This window comes from Pseudophryne corroboree, chromosome 4 (genome assembly GCF_028390025.1).
Source record: "Pseudophryne corroboree isolate aPseCor3 chromosome 4, aPseCor3.hap2, whole genome shotgun sequence".
In the NCBI taxonomy this organism is placed as follows: Eukaryota; Metazoa; Chordata; class Amphibia; order Anura; family Myobatrachidae; genus Pseudophryne; species Pseudophryne corroboree.
Window position 1 is genome coordinate 375,891,838 of NC_086447.1, and position 21,346 is coordinate 375,913,183.

Genomic DNA, 21,346 nt, shown 5'->3' on the forward strand with positions numbered 1-21,346 from the left:
CTCAGGCGATAGCTGTGGACGCTCTAGTGACACCGTGGGTGTACCGGTCGGTTTATGTGTTCCCTCCTCTTCCTCTCATACCAAAGGTACTGAGGATAATAAGGAGAAGAGGAGTAAGAACTATACTCGTTGTTCCGGATTGGCCAAGAAGAGCTTGGTACCCGGAACTTCAAGAAATGATCTCAGAGGACCCATGGCCTTTGCCGCTCAGACAGGACCTGCTGCAGCAGGGGCCCTGTCTGTTCCAAGACTTACCGCGGCTGCGTTTGACGGCATGGCGGTTGAACACCGGATCCTGAAGGAAAAGGGCATTCCGGAGGAAGTCATTCCTACGCTGATTAAAGCTAGGAAAGAAGTGACCGCAAACCATTATCACCGCATTTGGCGAAAATATGTTGCGTGGTGTGAGGCCAGGAAGGCCCCGACGGAGGAATTTCAGCTGGGCCGTTTTCTGCACTTCCTACAGTCAGGGGTGACTATGGGCCTAAAATTGGGTTCCATTAAGGTCCAGATTTCGGCTCTATCGATTTTCTTCCAGAGAGAACTGGCTTCACTACCTGAAGTTCAGACTTTTGTTAAGGGAGTGCTGCATATTCAGCCCCCTTTTGTGCCTCCAGTGGCACCTTGGGATCTCAACGTGGTGTTGGATTTCCTAAAGTCACATTGGTTTGAGCCACTTAAAACCGTGGAATTGAAATATCTCACGTGGAAAGTGGTCATGTTGTTGGCCTTGGCCTCGGCCAGGCGTGTATCAGAATTGGCGGCTTTGTCATGTAAAAGCCCTTATCTGATTTTCCATATGGATAGGGCAGAATTGAGGACTCGTCCCCAGTTTCTCCCTAAGGTGGTATCAGCTTTTCATCTGAACCAACCTATCGTGGTGCCTGCGGCTACAAAAGACTTGGAGGCTTCCAAGTTATTGGATGTAGTCAGGGCCCTGAAAATTTATGTTTCCAGGACAGCTGGAGTCAGAAAGACTGACTCGCTATTTATCCTGTATGCGCCCAACAAGTTGGGTGCACCTGCTTCAAAGCAGACTATTGCTCGCTGGATCTGTAGTACGATTCAGCTTGCACATTCTGCGGCTGGACTGCCGCATCCTAAATCAGTGAAATCCCATTCCACAAGGAAGGTGGGCTCTTCTTGGGTGGCTGCCCGAGGGGTCTCGGCTCTACAACTTTGCCGAGCAGCTACTTGGTCGGGGTCAAACACATTTGCTAAATTCTACAAGTTTGACACCCTGGCTGAGGAGGACCTAGAGTTTGCCCATTCGGTGCTACAGAGTCATCCGCACTCTCCCGCCCGTTTGGGAGCTTTGGTATAATCCCCATGGTCCTTACGGAGTCCCAGCATCCACTTAGGACGTCAGAGAAAATAAGAATTTACTCACCGGTAATTCTATTTCTCGTAGTCCGTAGTGGATGCTGGGCGCCCATCCCAAGTGCGGATTGTCTGCAATACTTGTATATAGTTATTGTTTAACTAAAGGGTTATTGTTGAGAGGCTCAGTTGTTGTCATACTGTTAACTGGGTATTGTATCACGAGTTATACGGTGTGATTGGTGTGGCTGGTATGAGTCTTACCCGGGATTCAAAATCCTTCCTTATTGTGTCAGCTCTTCCGGGCACAGTATCCTAACTGAGGTCTGGGGGAGGAGCCAGTGCACACCAGTTAGACCTAAAGCTTTCTTTTAGTTGTGCCCAGTCTCCTGCGGAGCCGCTATTCCCCATGGTCCTTACGGAGTCCCAGCATCCACTACGGACTACGAGAAATAGAATTACCGGTGAGTAAATTCTTATTTTCGCCAGAACGGCTCAAATTAGGAAAACAGAGGCTCTGTTTGTCCTATGGGCTCCCAACATGATTGGGGCTCCTGCTTCCAAGCAGACTATTGCACGCTGGATCTGTAATACGATTCAGCAGGCTCATTCTACGGCAGGATTGCCGTTACCGAAATCGGTGAAGGCCCATTCTACCAGAAAGGTGGGCTCATATTAGGCGGCTTCCCGAGGGGTCTCGGCATTACAGCTTTGCCGAGCTGCTACTTGGTCGGGATCAAACACCTTTGCGAAGTTTTACAAGTTTGATACTCTGGCTGAGGAGGACCTCTTGTTTGGTCAATCGGTGCTGCAGAGTCATCCGCACTCTCCCGCCCGTTCTAGAGCTTTGGTATACACCCCATGGTTCTTGAAGCATCCCCAGCATCCTCTAGGACGAATGAGAAAATAGGATTTTAATACCTACCGGTAAATCCTTTTCTCTTAGTCCGTAGAGGATGCTGGGCGCCCGTCCCAGTGCGTACTGTATCTGCAGTTATTGGGTATGTTTACACACATGGTGGGTTGCATTTAAGTCAGCCTGTTGCTGGCGATGTTCATGCCATGGCATGCGTTATGCTGTCATTGGTTGTGTTTACACACACAGGTTGTGTTACACTTTCTGTCAGCGTATTGCTACATATTTTTCATGCCGTCGGCTGGTTTTCTATTGAATGCCACGTTCTGCGGCATTCTGGAGGTGTGAGCTGGTAAACTGCTCACCGTGGTTTATCAATAAATTCTTTGCTTGAAATGTCCGTCTCCCTGGGCACAGTTACTTAAACTGGAGTCTGGAGGAGGGGCATAGAGGGAGGAGCCAGTTCACACCCATTCAAAGTCTTAAAGTGTGCCCATGTCTCCTGCGGATCCCGTCTATACCCCATGGTTCTTGAAGCATCCCCAGCATCCTCTACGGACTAAGAGAAAAGGTTTTACCGGTAGGTATTAAAATCCTATTTTTGCCTCTTGTTGCAGGGCTCCTGCAAGAGGCTGTTGTGGTGCTATTGACAACTCAGTTTGTAACATTCTTTAATCAGACTGCACTAGAGGTGAGTGTATGTGTAAGTTACAGTAAGTAATACAAAGAAATCATTGCGTTAGATCAGATTTGGACTAATGTTTCTATGCTCTTCTTCAGACACTGGTTACTCCTCTCGCTCAAACATATCTTGGCTTCCAGGATCTGCAGAACTCGCTGCTTTACTTCCTATGTGGCATTGAGGTGTGTAATCGGGTATATGGCTTTAGATGTAACCATGTGCATTAGATTAAAGAAACCGCTGCAAGAGACTGCAATATAATGATCTGTCACCTGACTATCAATGGGGCTGAAAGAGAGATACGTGTCACATAACTGGAGATAAGGACTCTTATCTCGGTAATCATGCACGAGTGCGAAATATAGATAGAAATCAACAAGGTGTAGCAGTGCAAACAACTTATATTTTTGCACCAGATCATGATTAAAACAGCTTATCTGGAAAGGAAATAATCAAGGTCCCTGACCGCAATGCATATACTCTTTCTCTAACGTCCTAGTGGATGCTGGGGACTCCGTCAGGACCATGGGGATTAGCGGGCTCCGCAGGAGACAGGGCACATCTAAAAAAGCTTTTAGGTCACATGGTGTGTACTGGCTCCTCCCCCCATGACCCTCCTCCAAGCCTCAGTTAGGTTTTTGTGCCCGTCCGAGAGGGTGCAATCTAGGTGGCTCTCTTAAAGAGCTGTTTAGAAAAGTTTTTTTTAGGTTTCTAATCAGTGATTCCTGCTGGCGACAGGATCACTGCAACGAGGGACTTAGGGGAGAGACTTGCAACTCACCTGCGTGCAGGAGGATTGAAGTCTTAGGCTACTGGACACTGAGCTCCAGAGGGAGTCGGAACACAGGTCAGCCTGGGGTTCGTCCCGGAGCCGCGCCGCCGATCCCCCTTACAGACGCTGAAGAACGGCAGAACGGAGGTCCGGAAACAGGCGGCAGAAGACTCCTCAGTCTTCATGAAGGTAGCGCACAGCACTGCAGCTGTGCGCCATTGTTGCTACACGGCTCACTGATCTCGGTCACGGAGGGTGCAGGGCGCTGCTGGGGGCGCCCTGGGCAGCAATATAGATTACCTTAGAGGCAAATAAATACATCACATATAGCCATTAAGGCTATATGTATGTATTTAACCCAGGCCAGTTTTCCTAATAACCGGGAGAAAAGCCCGCCGTGAAAGGGGCGGAGCTTATTCTCCTCAGCACTCAGCGCCATTTTCCTGACCAGCTCCGCTGGTGAGGAAGGCTCCCACTCTCCCCTGCACTACAGAAACAGGGTTAAAGAGAAGGGGGGCATAAATTGGCGATATAATTATATATTAAGAGCCCATATATAGAAACAACACCTTCTAGGGTTGTTATATACATTATGGCGCTTTTGGTGTGTGCTGGCAAACTCTCCCTCTGTCTCCCCAAAGGGCTAGTGGGTCCTGTCCTCTATCAGAGCATTCCCTGTATGTGTGTGCTGTAGGTCGGTACGTGTGTGTCGACATGTATGAGGAAAATGTTGGTGAGGAGACGGAGAAAATTGCCTGTAATGGTGATGTCACTCTCTAGGGAGTCGACACCAGAATGGATGGCTTACTTATGGAATTACGTGATAATGTCAACACGCTGCAAGCCGGTTGACGACATGAGACAGCCGGCGGACAAATTAGTATCGGTCCAGGCGTTTCAGACACCGTCAGGGGCTTGTAAAAACGCCCATTTACCTCAGTCGGTCGACAGACACTGACACGGACACTGACCCCAGTGTCGACGGTGAAGAAACAAACGTATTTTTCCTTTAGGGCCACAAGTTACATGTTAAGGGCAATGAAGGAGGTGTTACGTATTTCTGATACCACAAGTACCACAAATAAGGGTATTTTGTAGGGTGGGAATAAACTACTTGTAGTTTTGCCTGAATCAGATAAATTAAATGAAGTGTGTGATGATACGTGGGGTTCCTCCGACAGAAAGTTATGGGCGGTATACCCTTTTTCCCGCCAGTAGTAAGGGCGAGTTGGAAAACACACCTTAGGGTGGACAAGGCGCTCACACGCTTATAAAAAACATGGCGTTACCGTTTCCAGATACGGCCGCCCTCAAGGAGCCAGCTGATAGGAAGCTGGAAAATATCATAACAGTATATACACACATACTGGTGTTATACTACGACCAGCAATCGCCTCAGCCTGGATGTGCAGCGCTGAGGGGGCTTGGTCGGATTTCCTGACTGAAAATTTTGATACCCTTGACAGGGACAGGATTTTATTGTCTATAGAGCATTTTAAGGATGCATTTCTATATATGTGTGATGCGCAGAGGCATATTTGCATTCTGGCATCAAGAGTAAATGTGATGTACATATCTGCCAGACGAAGACACGACAGTGGTCAGGTGAGGCAGATTCCAGACGGCATATGGAAGTATTGCCGTATAAAGGGGCGGTCCATTGGACCTGGTGGCCATGGCAACAGCTGAAAAATCCACCTTTTGTTACCCCGAGTCACATATTGGCAGAAAAGGACACAGTCTTTTCAGTCTCAGTCCTTTCGTCCCCATACGGGCAGGCGGGCGAAGGCCAGTCATATCTGCCCAGGGGGAGAGGAAAGGGAAGAAGACTGCAGCAAGCAGCTCATTCCCAGGAACAGAAGCTCCTCACGGCTTCTGCCAAGTCCGCAGCATAACGCTGGGGCCGTACAAGCGGACTCAGGTGCGGTAGGGGGTCATCTCAAGAGTTTCAGCAACACTCGCAAGGGAACTCCGGGATCCTACATGTAATATCCCAGGTGTACATTGGAAATTCGAGACGTCTCCCCCTCACACAATTCACAGGCTGTATTCCCAGCAGGTGATAATCAAAGTACCCTTCTTACAACAAAGAAGGGGGTAGTATTCCACACTATATTGTGGTACTGAAGCCAACCGGCTCGGTGAGATCTGAAATATTTGAACACTTACATACAAGCGTTCAAATCAAGATGGAGTCACTCGGAGCAGTGATAGCGAACCAGGAAGAAGGGGACGATATGATGTCACTGGATATCAGGGACGTTTACCTACAGGTCCAAATTTGCCCTTCTCACCAAGGGTACTTCAGGTTCCTGGTACAGAACTGTCACTATCAGTTCAGACGCTGCCGTTTGGATTGTCCACGGCGCCCCGGGTCTTTACCAAGGTAATGGCCGGAATGATGATTTTTCTTAAAAGAAACATGGACGCTTTCCTGATAAGGGCAAGGTCCAGAGAACAGTTGGAGGTCGGAGTAGCACTATCTTAAGTAGTTCTACGACAGCACGAGTGGATTCTAAATATTCCAAAATCGCAGCTTTTTCCGACGACACGTCTACTGTTCCTAGGGAAGATTCTGGACACAGTCCAGAAAAACGTGTTTCTCCCAGTGGAGAAAACCAGGGAGTTATCCGAGCTAATCGGGATCCTCCTAAAACCAGGAAAAGTGTCAGTGCATCATTGCACAAGAGTCCTGGTAAAAATGGTGGCTTATTACGAAGCAATTCCATTCGGCAGATTTCCCGCAAGAACTCTTCAGTGGGATCTGCTGGACAAATGGTCCGGATCGCATCCTCAGATGCATCAGCGGATAACCCTATATCCAAGGAAAAGGGTGTCTCTCCTGTGGTGATTACAGAGTGCTCATCTTCTAGAGGGCCGCAGATTCGGCATTCAGGATTGGATGCCGGTGACCACGGAGGCCAGCCTGAGAGGCTGGGGAACAGTCACACAGGGAAAAAATTTCCAGGGAAGTGTGATTAAGTCTGGAGAATTCTCTCCGCATAAATAAGCTTAGAGCAAATTTATAATGCTCTAAACTTAGCTAGACCTCTGCTTCAAGGTCAGCCGGTATTGATCCAGTGGGATAACATCACGGCAGTCGCCCACGTAAACAGAAGGGCGGCACAAGAAGCAGGAGGGCAGTGAAAACTGCAAGGATTTTTCGCTAGGCGGAAAATCATGTGATAGCACTGTCAGCAGTGTTCTTTCCGGGAGTGGACGACTGGGAAGCAGACTTCCTCAGCAGGCATGACCTCCACCCGGGAGAGTGGAAACTTCATAGGGAAGTTTTTCAACATGATTGTGGACCGTTGGCAAAGACCAAAGGTGGACATGATGGCGTCCCGCCCGAACAAAAAACGGGACAGGTATTCCGCCAGGTCATGAGACCTTCAGGCGATAGCTGTGGATGTTCTGGTAACACCGTGGGTGTACCAGTCAGTGTATGTGTTCCCTCCTCTGTTTCTCATAACCAGGGTATTGAGAATTATAAGACATAGAGGAGTATGAACTATACTAGTGGCTCCGGATTGGCCAAGAGGGACTTGGTACCCGGAACTTCAAGAAATGCTCACAGAGGACTAAGGGCCTGGGGAGCTAAGAAGGGACTTGATTCAGCAAGTACCATGTCTATTCCAAGACTTACCGCGGCTGCGTTTGACGGCATGGCGGTTGAATGCCGGATCCTGAGGGGAAAAGGCATTCCATAAGAGGTCATACCTACCCTGGTCAAAGCCAGGAAGGAGGTGACCGCACAACGTCATCACCACATGTGGTGAAAATATGTTGCGTGGGTGAGGCCAGGAAGGCTCCACGACGGAAATTCAACTAGGTCGATTTCTACACTTCCTGAAAACAGGAGTGTTTGGGACCTCAAATTGGGGTTCATTAACATTTAAATTTCGGCCCTGTAGATTTTCTTCCAGAAAGAATTGACTTCAGTTCCTGAAGTCCAGATTGTAAAGGATGTATTGCATATACAGCTTTTTTGTGCCCCTAGGGGCACCGTGAGATCTCAACATAGTGTTGGGATTTCTTAAAATCATATTGGTTTGAACCGCTCAAATCTGTGGATTTGAAATATCTCACATGGAAAGTGACCATGCTGTTGACAAATATCTCACATGGGAAGTGACCATGTTGTTAGCCCTGGCCTCGGCCAGGCGATTGTCAGAATGGGCGGCTTTGTCTTACAAAAGCCCATATTAAAATTTTCCATTTGAACAGGACAGAACTGGGACTCGTCTCCAGTTTCTTCATAAAGGGGTGTCAGCGTTTTCACCTGAAACAACCTCTTGTGGTGCCTGCGGCTACTAGGGACTTGGAGGACTCCAAGTTACTAGACGTGGTCAGGGCCCTAAAATATATATATATATATATATATATATATATATATATATATATATATATATATATATATATATATATATATATAGTTAGGACGGCTGGAGTCAGAAAGTCTGACTTGCTGTTTATATTGTATACACCCAACAAGCTGGGTGCTCATGCTTCTAAGCAGTCTATTGCACGCGGGATTTGTAGTACAATTCAGCTTGCACATTCTGTGGCAGGCCTGCCACAGACGAAATATGTAGATGCCCATTCCACAAGGAAGGTGGGCTCATCCTGGGCGGCTGCCCGAGGAGTCTCGGCATTACAACTTTGCCGAGCAGCTACGTGGTCAGGGGAGAACACGTTTGTAAAATTTTACAAATTTTGATACTCTGGCTAAGGAGGACCTGGAGTTCTCTCATTCGGTGCTGCAGAGTCATCCGCACTCTCCCGCCCGTTTGGGAGCTTTGGTATAATCCCCATGGTCCTGACGGAGTCCCCAGCATCCACTAGGACGTTAGAGAAAATAAGAATTTACTTACCGATAATTCTATTTCTCGTAGTCCGTAGTGGATGCTGGGCGCCCATCCCAAGTGCGGATTGTCTGCAATGCTTGTACATAGTTATTGTTACAAAAATCGGGTTATTACTATTGTTGTGAGCCATCTTTTCGGAGGCTACTTCGTTTTGTTATCATACTGTTAACTGGGTTCAGATCACAAGTTGTACGGTGTGGCTGGTATGAGTCTTACCCGGGATTCAAGATCCTTCCTTATTGTGTACGCTCGTCCGGGCACAGTACCTAACTGAGGCTTGGAGGAGGGTCATGGGGGGAGGAGCCAGTACACACCATGTGACCTAAAAGCTTTTTTAGATGTGCCCTGTCTCCTGCGGAGCCCGCTAATCCCCATGGTCCTGACGGAGTCCCAGCATCCACTACGGACTACGAGAAATAGAATTATCGGTAAGTAAATTCTTATTTTTGTGATGACAAAAGGCCCACACACACTAGACGAGAAAATAAAAGATAACGCTCAGAAGGGCCATTCTGAGCGAGATCTTTTACAATCTCGTCTAGTGTGTACACAACGCCTGTGCATCGTTAACGACACCCTCCCTCATCTGAACATGTGCAGACGAGGGAGGTACTCGTTAACGACAGCTATGCTGCAGATGCTCCCTTCCCCGATGGCATCGGCAAGTGTGTATGCAGCACCCTGCCGTGTCCCATCTGCTGCCAGTATCGTCGTTGGTGGGGGTCGTTTAGTGTGTATGGGCCTTTATGCACCTGTTTTTACAGGGAAATAGTTGGGTTTCCATATCAAGCTAACTGCAACGCACTTTGGCGATGGAGAATGGGCTTACATATGCAATAAAATATTGTAGAGGACATATACAGAGATGTTCCCTGCTCTAAAGCCAAGTGGTTCTTATCTGCCGTCAAATTCAATATTTCTAATTTGAAGGCACTTGCAACCAAATAATAGGCACACAGTGCAGAAAAAAGGTACATTGTTGTTGGGCCTTAGACCCTAGCAGTCAAGTTCTTTCCTGGTTCTTTCCTGGTTACGGTGCACCGTAAAACCAAATGTTCTTTGTGAAGGTGCCTGCTGATTTCAAAGGATCCCAAAGCTTAAGCGCCATACTGACGGGGAGATTTCCCCAGAGATGTGTGCTGAGCGGTTTGTGCACACATCTCTCCCCCCACTCAGCACAGCACGATGTGCTGACGAGGGGAGGACGGACACAGGGGCCCGCTCAGCCGTGAAATGAACGACCTGCTAGATTGTGCCTGAATACAGGCCAATCTAGCACCGGCGATAGCGACGCACGGGACCGCGCATCGCTGTCGCCGGCACTCCTACACATGGAGCGATGTTCAGCTAATTTCTAAGCAATCTAGTCAGATTGTTTAGAAATTAGCTGAACATCGCTCCCTGTGTACCCCCCTTTAGAGCACAAAACATACTTTAAATGTAGGCTGTATTATATATATCTATTAATGAGTGTCTTTATAAGATGCAAGCATTTGGCATAGGAAAGCAAAAACTTAAACCTGACAAACGAGATAAATTAATGATAGACTATCCCTTTGCATGTTCTCCCGTGTTGCTTAATGATGAGTCACCAAAATTGTCTCAAACAGTTGAAGGATTTTAATCCTTTTAGATTTGACAGCTGCAGATTCTTGTTACTTGTATTAACCCTGCCTGGTTACTACAAATAACATGGGTGTGCTTCGGCATTAGGAATGGCAGTGCCAGTGGTTTCACAGTGTACTAGATTCTTGAAGGAATACCTAGATACTTTCAGTGAATACCTGACTTAGCAATCATATAAAGAATAGTGCTAATACTGTAGATCAGGGGTGGCCAACCAGTCAGAGGCAAAGAGCCAGAAAATATCTGTAGTCAAGAGCAAGAGCCACTATCATGCGCGACGAAAGGCGTGCGCAAAAAATTGGGGCGTGGCCTAGTTGTCACAAAGCCACACCCCATTTTTGTGCGCACACCTTTCAGTATAACGTTTGTAGTATGACCTCATATCATAACCCTGTTTTTCATCATGTTGTACAGTGCCACATACATATAATGCCCCAGTACAGTGCCACATACATATAAAAATACCAAAAAATGGGTGCCTCCACAGTTCCAGATACATATATGCCCTCACAGTGCTGGATACATATTTGCCCCCAGTGCCAGGTACACATATGCCCCCAGTGCCAAATACATATATGCCCCACAGTGCCAGATATATACATGCCTCCAGTGCCAGATTCACATGTCCCACAGTGCCAGATACACATGTCCCACAGTGCCAGCTATGCCTCCAATGCCGGAAAGATACACATGTCCCCCCAGTGCCAGCTATGCCCCCAGTGGAAGATATGCCCCCAGTGCAGATACACATGTCCCCACAGTGCCAGCTGTGCCCTGAGTGCTAGATACACATGTCCCCACAGTGCCAGCTATGCCCCCAGTGCCAGATACACATGTCCCCACAGTGCCTGCTATGCCCCTAGCGCCAAATATGCCCCCAGTGCTAGATACACATGTCCCCACAGTGCCTGCTATGCCCCCAGTGCAAGATACACATTCCCCCACAGTGCCAGCTATGCCCCCAGTGCCAGATACACATTTCCCCACAGTGCCAGCTATGCCCCCAGTGCCAGATACACATTTCCCCACAGTGCCAGCTATGCCCCCTGTGCAGATACATATGTCCCCACAGTGCCTGCTATGCCCCCAGCGCCAGATATGCCCCCAGTGCTAGATAAGCATGTCCTCACAGTGCCTTCTATGCCCCCAGTGCAGATACATATGTCCCCACAGTGCCAGCTATGCCCCCCAGTGTAAGATACACATGCCCCCACAGTGCCACCTATGCGCCCCAGTGCTAGATACACATGCCCCCACAGTGCCACCTATGCCCCCCAGTGCTAGATACACATGCCCCCACAGTGCCAGGTATGCCCCCAGTGCTAGATACACATGCCCCCACAGTGCCAGCTATGCCCCCAGTGCTAGATACACATGCCCCCACAGTGCCAGCTATGCCCCCAGTGCTAGATACACATGCCCCCACAGTGCCAGCTATGCCCCCAGTGCCGGATACACATGCCCCCACAGTGCCAGCTATGCCCCCAGTGCCGGATACACATGCCCCCACAGTGCCAGCTATGCCCCCAGTGCCGGATACACATGCCCCCACAGTGCCAGCTATGCCCCCAGTGCCAGATACACATGCCCCCACAGTGCCAGCTATGCCCCCAGTGCCAGATACACATGCCCCCACAGTGCCAGCTATGCCCCCAGTGCCAGATACACATGCCCCCACAGTGCCAGCTATGCCCCCAGTGCTAGATACACATGCCCCCACAGTGCCAGACATGTCCCCACAGTGCCAGCTATGCTCCCAGTGCCAGATACACATGTCTCCACAGTGCCAGCTATGCTCCCAGTGCCAGATACACATGCCCCCACAGTGCCAGCTATGCCCCCAGTGCCAGATACACATGCCCCCACAGTGCCAGCTATGCCCCCAGTGCTAGATACACATGCCCCCACAGTGCCAGACATGTCCCCACAGTGCCAGCTATGCTCCCAGTGCCAGATACACATGTCCCCACAGTGCCAGCTATGCTCCCAGTGCCAGATACACATGTCTCCACAGTGCCAGCTATGCTCCCAGTGCCAGATACACATGCCCCCACAGTGCCAGCTATGCCCCCAGTGCCAGATACACATGCCCCCACAGTGCCAGCTATGCCCCCAGTGCTAGATACACATGCCCCCACAGTGCCAGACATGTCCCCACAGTGCCAGCTATGCTCCCAGTGCCAGATACACATGTCCCCACAGTGCCAGCTATGCTCCCAGTGCAGATAAATATGTCCCCACAGTGCCTGCTATTCCTCTAGCGCCAGATATGCCCCCAGTGCTAGATACACATGTCCCCACAGTGCCTGCTATGTCCCCAGTGCAGATACATATGTCCCCACAGTGCCAACTATGCCCCCAGTGCCAGATACACATGTCCCCACAGTGCCTGCTATGCCCCAGTGCCAGATATACCCCTAGTGCAGATACATATGTCCCCACAGTGCCAGCTATGCCTCCAGTGCCAGATACACATGCCCCCACAATGCCAGCTCTACCCCAGTGCCAGCTATGCCCCTCAGTGCCAGTTACACATGTCCTCACAGTGCCAGCTATGCCCCCAGTGCCACATACATATGTCCCCCCAGTGCCAGCTATGCCCCCAGTGCCAGATGTACCCCCACAGTGTCTACTATGTCCCCAGAGACAGATACAAATGTCCCCAGTGCCAGCTATGCCCCCAGTGCCAGATATGACCCCACAGTGCCTGCTATGCCCCCAGTGCAGATACACATGTCCCCACAGTGCTAACCCCCACCCCTGCTCACTGCGCTGCTGCTGCTCAGTGCTCACCCTCCGGCGGCGGTATCTCTCTTCAATTAGGCACCGGTCCATGAGCCAATCAAAGCTTTCGGTGCGGCAGCCAATCAGGAGCCTTAGCTGATTGGCTCACGGGCCGTGCCGAATTGAAGAGAGACACCGCCGCTGGAGAGGCGTGTGTGTGTCTGGGGCTGGGGGCAGTTGTGGCCAGGAGCCGACCGAGCCGCATGTGGCGGATAAAAAAGCTGCATGCGGCTCAAGAGCCGCGGGTTGGCCAACATTGCTGTAGATGCACAGTTCTGTTAGTTTGTGACCTCAAGGAATGTGTCTCATTTCTCTAGCGTCCTAGTGGATGCTGGGGACTCCGTAAGGACCATGGGGAATAGACGGGCTCCGCAGGAGACATGGGCACTTTAAGAAAGAATTTGGATTCTGGTGTGCTCTGGCTCCTCCCTCTATGTCCCTCCTCCAGACCTCAGTTTGATTCTGTGCCCGGACGAGCTGGGTGCTGTTCAGTGAGCTCTCCTGAGCTTGCTGTAAGAAAGTATTTTGTTAGGTTTTTTATTTTCAGGGAGCTCTGCTGGCAACAGACTCCCTGCTTCGTGGGACTGAGGGGAGAGAAGCAGCCCTACTCTCTGTAGATAGGTCCTGCTTCTTAGGCAACTGGACACCATTAGCTCCAGAGGGATCGTACACAGGATCTCACCCTCGTCGTCCGATCCCGGGGCCGCGCCGCCGTCCCCCTCGCAGAGCCGGAAGACAGAAGCCGGGTGAGCATAAGAAGCAAGAAGACTTCGAAATCGGCGGCAGAAGACTCCAGTCTTCACTGAGGTAGCGCACAGCACTGCAGCTGTGCGCCATTGCTCACACATACACCCACATACTCTGGTCACTGTAAGGGTGCAGGGCGCAGGGGGGGGGGGTGGGGGGGGGCGCCCTGGGCAGCAATTAGGACCTCTTGGCAAAAGTTGGACATATATACAGTTGGGCACTGTATATATGTATGAGTCCCCGCCATAATATTGTACAGAAACGCGGGACAGAAGCTGAGGGGGCGGGGCTTCTTCCTCAGCACTCACCAGCGCCATTTTTTCTCCACAGCTCTGCTGAAAAGGAAGCTCCCCAGGCTCTCCCCTGCAGATACACAGAAAAAATGAGAACTACCTCAACCGCGCTCAGCTTAAAAAAAGTCCACTTAGATGTCTTAAACGTTCAGGAATATGTCAGTCCGTAAAAAGAGAGGAGGTCGTCTTCTAATCCTCTGGGTGTGAGGGCTACACATTACCCACGGACCTTCCAGACTACCATTTATTGAGGTGAGGTAATCCGGATCTATCTCATCTTTTTGACTGTGTAAACATCTTCTGGACTGTCCATTAGGATTGTGCCCTACTGCTATTTAATTGTAATAAATTTCCTTTATCCACTTCCACTCGTGATATATGTTTTATTATTCCGAGATTGGAAGTACTCGACAGTGGAGTTCCACTTCCTAGGAAGGGAGTGGAAAAAGAAACCGCTACGGGCTTGACACCATTTTTGAAGACTGTAAGTGGGGTACGCTTGCCCATTCATATTCTGACATTTATTTATCTGGTTGAACATGATCTACGGTTAAAGATACCTTTACGGGTTTATTGAATATACTTGGAGTGTGAGTATGGAATTGAAAGAAAACGAACCTTCTTCCATCCGGAAAAGACAAAAAATTGGAACTGCGCTTAGCATTCAATTAAATGTTTTATTCATTCCCATATAAAAAAAAATATATATATATAAAATGTATATACCTATACAGTTACCGGCCGGATTTCTTATATCCCACAAATCTAAACAAGCAAAATTTAAATATGCATCCAGCATTTAGTGCTACTATAGCATATTTCTATTATATATTGAGAAATTCTCTCCTAAAAACATATATTAAAACATTTGTGCACATAAGGAAACTCCACTAATTGAAATAACTGTTTTCAGGTGACTCCTATAACATTGCAGGCGTCCCTGCAATGTAGGGTAATTAATGTACTGTCCGTTTGTTTTTATGACAGAAAGAGATTAGTGGGTTAATATTTCAGTCATTTATTTGGCACTGTCCCAAGTATCAAGGGTTAGCAAAGCAGTTTTGTTAAAGCAGTATTGACAGGCTTATAATATATCCTTCCTTTTGACACTAGATTGTCACAGCTGCCTCTGAGTGAGATGTCATGAACCCAGGTGTAATAGCGTCCCAAAGATCGTCGGTCAGCAAAGCAGTAATGTCAGTACAATTGCATCAAGCTTATGATATGTTATTCCCTTTAGCACTAGGGTACATCTGCTGCCTCTAAATAGGATGTAATATAACTCAGATAGGGGAGCGTACTCCCTATTCCCCCTTAGCACTGGGGTCCGGATGTCCGGGTGCTGAGTACCTTAATATGATGATGAGACAGCATACGATTGCTGGAAGAATTGATTAGGCCGGCCGGCTGTAAACTCACTTTTATCCACATACGCGTTTCTCCACCTTAGTATGTCCTCGGCGGCTTCCTCACTGAGGAAGCCGCCGAGGACATACTAAGGCGGAGAAACGCGTATGTGGATAAAAGTGAGTTTACAGCCGGCCGGCCTAATCAATTCTTCAAGCAATCATATGCTGTCTCATCATCATATTAAGGTACTCAGCACCCGGACGTCCGGACCCCAGTGCTAAGGGGGAATAGGGAGTACGCTCCCCTATCTGAGTTATATTACATCCTATTTAGAGGCAGCAGATGTACCCTAGTGCTAAAGGGAATAACATATCATAAGCTTGATGCAATTGTACTGACATTACTGCTTTGCTGACCGACGATCTTTGGGACGCTATTACACCTGGGTTCATGACATCTCACTCAGAGGCAGCTGTGACAATCTAGTGTCAAAAGGAAGGATATATTATAAGCCTGTCAATACTGCTTTAACAAAACTGCTTTGCTAACCCTTGATCCTTGGGACAGTGCCGAATAAATGACTGAAGTATTAACCCACTAATCTCTTTCTGTCATAAAAACAAACGGACAGTACATTAATTACCCTACATTGCAGGGACGCCTGCAATGTTATAGGAGTCACCTGAAAACAGTTATTTCAATTAGTGGAGTTTCCTTATGTGCACAAATGTTTTAATATATGTTTTTAGGAGAGAATTTCTCAATATATAATAGAAATATGCTATAGTAGCACTAAATGCTGGATGCATATTTAAATTTTGCTTGTTTAGATTTGTGGGATATAAGAAATCCGGCCGGTAACTGTATAGGTATATACATTTTATATATATATATTTTTTTATATGGGAATGAATAAAACATTTAATTGAATGCTAAGCGCAGTTCCAATTTTTTGTCTTTTCTGGTTGTATGTAAATGGTGGCAGAGGAACCAAGCCCCAGGAACGTGCGGCTACACATTCAATTTAAACATTAGCGCCCAATTCTCTGTGTTGTCTTCTTCCATCCGGTTAGGAGAAGTTTGGGCCCATAAAGAAACCTTTGAGTGGAAACTCTTCCTTTTAGACGTGAGTACGGTACGAACTATCGTGATTAACCATAAAATCTAGAACCACCAATCACTCCAAAATCCAGGACATACTACACGATATTGTTCTTCTATTCTTTTTGAGGGACTTTGGATCAATCCAGAGGGAATTCCTCTACCTAATGAACTAAAGAAAAAAAGATTAGAAGACGACCTCCTCTCTTTTTACGGACTGACATATTCCTGAACGTTTAAGACATCTAAGTGGACTTTTTTTAAGCTGAGCGCGGTTGAGGTAGTTCTCATTTTTTCTGTTTATGTCTATGTTGTATGGTGTTGGGTGACACCAGGGTTCTACGCAACTGCAGCCGCCGAGAGCGCAGTGGTTGACTATTTCTGTATTTCTCCCCTGCAGATACACGGAGGGTAAAAAAGAGAGGGGGAGCACATAATTAGGCGCAAAAATCATTATTACAGCGGCTACTGGGTTAACACTAAGGTACTGTGTGATTCCTGGGTTATATAGCGCTGGGGTGTGTGCTGGCATACGCTCTCTCTGTCTCTCCAAAGGGCCTTGTGGGGGAACTGTCTTCAAAAAGAGCATCCCCTGTGTGTGTGGTGTGTCGGTACGCTTGTGTCGACATGTTTGACGAGGAAGGCTATGTGGAAACAGAGCGGGAGCAAATGAATGTGGTGTCTCCGCCGACGGCGCCGACACCTGATTGGATGGATATGTGGAAGGTTTTAAATGATAATGTTAATTCCTTGCATAAAAGGTTGGATAAAGCTGAAGCCTTGGGACAGTCAGGGTCTCAGCCCGTGCCTGATCCTATGTCGCAGAGGCCGTCAGGGTCTCAGAAGCGCCCACTATCCCAAATTGTTGACACAGATACCAACATGGATTCTGACTCCAGTGTCGATTACGATGATGCAAAGTTACAACCTAAATTGGCCAAATCAATCCGTTATATGATTATAGCAATTAAGGATGTGTTGCACATCACAGAGGAAACCCCAGTCCCTGACAAGAGGGTTCATATGTATGGGGAAAAAAGGCAGGTGGTGACCTTTCCCCCTTCACACGAGCTAAATGAGTTATGTGAAAAGGCTTGGGAATCTCCAGATAAAAAACTGCAGATTTCCAAACGGATGCTTATGGCGTATCCTTTCCTGCCAACGGACAGGTTACGCTGGGAATCCTCCCCTAGGGTGGACAAAGCTTTAACACGCTTATCCAAGAGGGTAGCCCTGCCGTCACAGGATACGGCCACCCTAAAAGATGCTGCGGATAGGAAGCAAGAGGGTACCCTGAAGTCCATTTATACACATTCAGGTACCTTACTAAGGCCGGCAATTGCGTCGGCCTGGGTGTGTAGTGCTGTAGCAGCATGGACGGATACCTTATCTGAGGAACTTGATACATTAGACAAGGATACTATATTAATGACCCTGGGGCATATTAAAGACCCTGTCCTTTATATGAGAGATGCTCAAAGAGACATTAGCCTACTGGGCTCTAGAATAAATGCAATGTCGATTTCTGCCAGAAGGGTGCTGTGGACTCGGCAATGGACAGATGATGCCGACTCAAAAAGGCATATGGAGGTTTTACCTTACAAGGGTGAGGAATTGTTTGGGGAGGGTCTCTCGGACCTGGTCTCCACGGCTACTGATGGAAAGTCAAATTTTTTGCCATATGTTCCCTCACAACCTAAGAAAGCACCGTATTACCAAATGCAGTCCTTTCGATCACAAAAAGGCAAGAAAGTCCGAGGTGCGTCCTTTCTTGCCAGAGGCAGGGGCAGAGGAAGGAAGCTGCACAACACAGCTAGTTCCCAGGAACAGAAGTCCTCCCCGGCTTCCACTAAATCCACCGCATGACACTGGGGCTCCACAGGCGGAGCTAGGCCCGGTGGGGGCGCGTCTCCGAAATTTCAGCCACAAGTGGGTTCACTCCCAGGTGGATCCCTGGGCGATAGAGATTGTGTCTCAGGGATACAAGCTGGAATTCGAAGAGATGCCCCCTCACCGATACCTCAAATCGGCCCTGCCAGCTTCCCCCTTAGAGAGGGAAATAGTAGCTTCCCCCTTAGAGAGGGAAATAGTAGCTTCCCCCTTAGAGAGGGAAATAGTGTTAGCTGCAATTCACAAATTGTATCTTCAGCAGGTGGTGGTCAAGGTTCACCTCCTTCAACAAGGGAAGGGGTATTATTCGACCATGTTTGTGGTACCGAAACCGGACGGTTCGGTCAGACCCATATTGAATTTAAAATCCCTGAACATATACCTGAAAAGGTTCAAGTTCAAGATGGAATCGCTCAGAGCGGTCATCGCAAGCCTGGAAGGGGGGGATTTTATGGTGTCTCTGGACATAAAGGATGCATACCTTCATGTCCCCATTTATCCACCTCATCAGGCGTACCTCAGGTTTGTGGTACAGGATTGTCATTACCAATTTCAGACGTTGCCGTTTGGTCTCTCCACGGCACCGAGAATATTTACCAAGGTAATGGCAGAAATGATGGTACTCCTGCGGAAGCAAGGGGTCACAATTATCCCATACTTGGACGATCTCCTCATAAAGGCGAGGTCCAGAGAACAGTTGCTGATCAGCGTAGCACGCTCTCGGGAAGTGTTACAACAGCACGGCTGGATTCTAAATATTCCAAAGTCGCAGTTGATTCCTACGACTCGTCTGCCTTTCCTGGGCATGATTCTGGACACGGACCAGAAGAGGGTTTATCTCCCGATGGAGAAGGCTCAGGAGCTCATGACACTGGTCAGAGACCTATTAAAGCCAAAACAGGTGTCGGTGCATCACTGCACGCGAGTTCTGGGAAAGATGGTGGCATCATACGAGGCCATTCCCTTCGGCAGGTTCCATGCGAGGACCTTTCAATGGGATCTGTTGGACAAGTGGTCCGGATCACATCTTCAGATGTATCGGTTGATCACCCTATCCCCCAGGGCCAGGGTGTCTCTCCTGTGGTGGCTGCAGAGTGCTCACCTTCTCGAAGGTCGCAGATTCGGCATTCAGGACTGGGTCCTGGTGACCACGGATGCAAGCCTCCGAGGGTGGGGGGCAGTCACACAGGGAAGAAATTTCCAAGGGCTGTGGTCAAGTCAGGAGACTTGCCTTCACATCAACATCCTGGATCTAAGGGCCATATACAACGCCCTACGTCAAGCGGAGTCCCTGCTTCGCGACCAACCGGTTCTAATTCAATCAGACAACATCACCGCAGTGGCTCATGTAAACCGCCAAGGCGGCACAAGGAACAGGGTGGCGATGGTAGAAGCCACCAGAATTCTTCGCTGGGCGGAGAATCACGTAAGCGCACTGTCAGCAGTGTTCATTCCGGGAGTGGACAACTGGGAAGCAGACTTCCTCAGCAGGCACGACCTCCACCCGGGAGAGTGGGGACTTCATCAAGAAGTCTTCACGCAGATTGCAAGTCGGTGGGAACTGCCACAGGTGGACAAGATGGCATCCCGCCTCAACAAAAAGCTACAGAAATATTGCGCCAGGTCAAGAGACCCTCAGGCGATAGCTGTGGACGCACTGGTGACACCGTGGGTGTTCCAGTCGGTCTATGTATTTCCTCCTCTTCCTCTCATACCCAGGGTGCTGAGAATCATAAGAAAAAGAGGAGTGAGAACAATACTCATTGTTCCGGATTGGCCAAGAAGGACTTGGTATCCAGATTTGCAAGAGATGCTCACAGAGGACCCGTGGCCTCTGCCTCTAAGACAGGACTTGTTGCAACAGGGGCCCTGTCTGTTCCAAGACTTACCGCGGCTGCGTTTGACGGCATGGCGGTTGAACGCCGGATCCTAGCGTAAAAAGGCATTCCGGATGAAGTTATTCCTACGCTTATAAAGGCTAGGAAGGATGTGACGGCTCAACATTATCACCGTATATGGCTAAAATATGTGGCTTGGTGTGAGGCCAGGAATGCCCCTACGGAGGAATTCCAGCTGGGCCGTTTCCTTCACTTCCTACAGTCGGGAGTGACTTTGGGCCTTAAATTGGGTTCCATTAAGGTTCAGATTTCGGCCTTATCCATCTTCTTTCAAAAAGAACTGGCTTCTCTGCCTGAAGTTCAGACGTTTTTAAAGGGAGTGCTGCATATTCAGCCCCCTTTTGTGCCTCCAGTGGCACCTTGGGATCTTAACGTTGAGTTTCCCGAAATCACACTGGTTTAAACCACTCAAAACGGTGGAATTGAAATATCTCACGTGGAAGGTGGTCATGCTATTAGCCTTGGCTTCGGCTAGGCATGTGTCAGAATTGGCGGCTTTGTCACATAAAAGCCCTTATCTGGTTTTCCATGCGGATAGAGCAGAATTGCGGACCCGCCCACAATTTCTGCCGAAAGTGGTTTCATCCTTTCATATAAACCAACCTATTGTGGTGCCTGTGGCTACTACTGACTTGGAGGATTCCGAGTCACTGGATGTGGTCAGGGCTTTGAAGGTTTATGTAGCCAGAACGGCTAAGGTCAGGAAAACAGAATCTTTGTTTATCCTGTATGCTTCCAACAAGCTTGGGGCGCCTGCTTCAAAGCAAACTATTGCTCGCTGGATCTGTAACACGATTCAGCAGGCTCATTCTGCGGCTGGGTTGCCGTTGCCTAAATCAGTTAAGGCCCATTCCACAAGGAAGGTGGGCTCTTCTGGGGCGGCTGCCCGAGGGGTCTCGGCATTACAGCTTTGCCGAGCGGTTACTTGGTCAGGTTCAAACACCTTTGCAAAGTTCTACATGTTTGATACCATGACTGAGGAGGACCTTGTGTTTGCTCATTCGGTGCTGCAGAGTCATCCGCACTCTCCCGCCCGTTTGGGAGCTTTGGTATAATCCCCATGGTCCTTACGGAGTCCCCATCATCCACTAGGACGTTAGAGAAAATAAGATTTTACTTACCGGTAAATCTATTTCTCGTAGTCCGTAGTGGATGCTGG

General features: G+C 48.7%; 1 protein-coding gene across 3 annotated transcripts in view; it reads left to right on the plus strand.

Moving 5' to 3' along the window:
• LOC134909605 (major facilitator superfamily domain-containing protein 8-like) overlaps positions 1-21,346 on the plus strand; it is a 304,598-nt gene that overhangs the window by 138,207 nt on the left and 145,045 nt on the right. For all 3 annotated transcript variants that reach the window (XM_063916651.1, XM_063916650.1, XM_063916649.1), the window contains exons 8-9: positions 2,794-2,867; positions 2,957-3,040. In XM_063916651.1, coding sequence (XP_063772721.1) covers positions 2,794-2,867; positions 2,957-3,040 — 158 coding nt within the window. The remainder of the gene's footprint in view (positions 1-2,793; positions 2,868-2,956; positions 3,041-21,346) is intronic.